The sequence below is a fragment of the Portunus trituberculatus genome, chromosome 32, assembly GCF_017591435.1.
Source record: "Portunus trituberculatus isolate SZX2019 chromosome 32, ASM1759143v1, whole genome shotgun sequence".
Lineage (NCBI taxonomy): Eukaryota > Metazoa > Arthropoda > Malacostraca > Decapoda > Portunidae > Portunus > Portunus trituberculatus.
Genome location: NC_059286.1, coordinates 780,001 through 780,878, shown reverse-complemented (window position 1 = coordinate 780,878; position 878 = coordinate 780,001). Strand labels below are relative to the sequence as shown.

At 62.1% G+C, this 878-nt stretch overlaps 1 protein-coding gene across 1 annotated transcript in view; it reads right to left on the bottom strand.

Annotated features, from left to right (window-relative positions):
• Nucleotides 1-636: 636 nt before the first annotated feature.
• Nucleotides 637-878, bottom strand: part of LOC123512044 — a 2,071-nt gene continuing 1,829 nt past the window's right edge. Inside the window, exon 1 of the mRNA XM_045268200.1 lies at nt 637-878. This exon is cut by the window's right edge and continues 1,829 nt beyond it. Within this exon, the coding sequence (XP_045124135.1) occupies nt 655-878 (224 nt within the window). The 3' untranslated portion in view covers nt 637-654.

Here is an 878-nt window from a genome sequence, read left to right as displayed (position 1 = left end):
CCTGCCACCGCGTCTCGGTCCGCTGCACCTCTTCACATGCCCCAACCGGCGTGACGGTGGGTATATTTCGAGCCTTGTCAGAGAAGTTAGCCAGTAACACAGTGACTAACTCCTCCCCTGCTCCTAGGAGGCTCCTTCCAAGTGCCACACCGTCAGCCAGCCGCTGGTCACTCACAGGCTCCACCAGACCCTCGGCCTCCTTCATCACACGTGTTAAACGGCACTGAACGCGGGCCTCGGTTCGTGGGGGCAGCCTCAGTCACTTCGTGGTAACTACCTCGGCACGCCTGACTTCACAACGGAAAGGCACGTCATGGCCACGTACCATCATTCTCTTCTGCCTGAAGTCAACGCAGGCGTCCATCCTCGTCAGGTAGTCATATCCCAGTAAACACTCCTCGTCCAGGTCAGCGACGAAGACCGGCATGTCTTCCTCCACGCCACCTACACGCCCACGAGCATTCACCGGACCCTGCAGCGACATGCAGTCCCCCGTTACTCCACACAGCTGTTGAGGCGAGTCTGGCAACCACTCAGCCTCCACCAGCCCTGGCCACACCAGGGTGTGATCTGCGCCGCTGTCCACAGTCATGCGACACGGTCTCCCGTCCACGGCGCCTCTCACCTGCGCGCTGCCAACGGTGTAGTGACACTTCACACAAGCCGGGGCACTGGAGTTTTGGCCAACTGAGAGGCAGACCCTGCCTTCAGCCTGTAGTCGTTTCCCGCTGATACTACCTCCTTCGGGCTGGGGCAAGTGCTGGAGCGGTGTCCAGCCCCGCCGCAGTCCTCGCAGCAGGGCTGAAAGGCGACACGATCAGGCCAGTCGAGAGAGCGCGGCCTTCGGTCCCTCGGGCACCGGGCCCTCACGTGCCCCA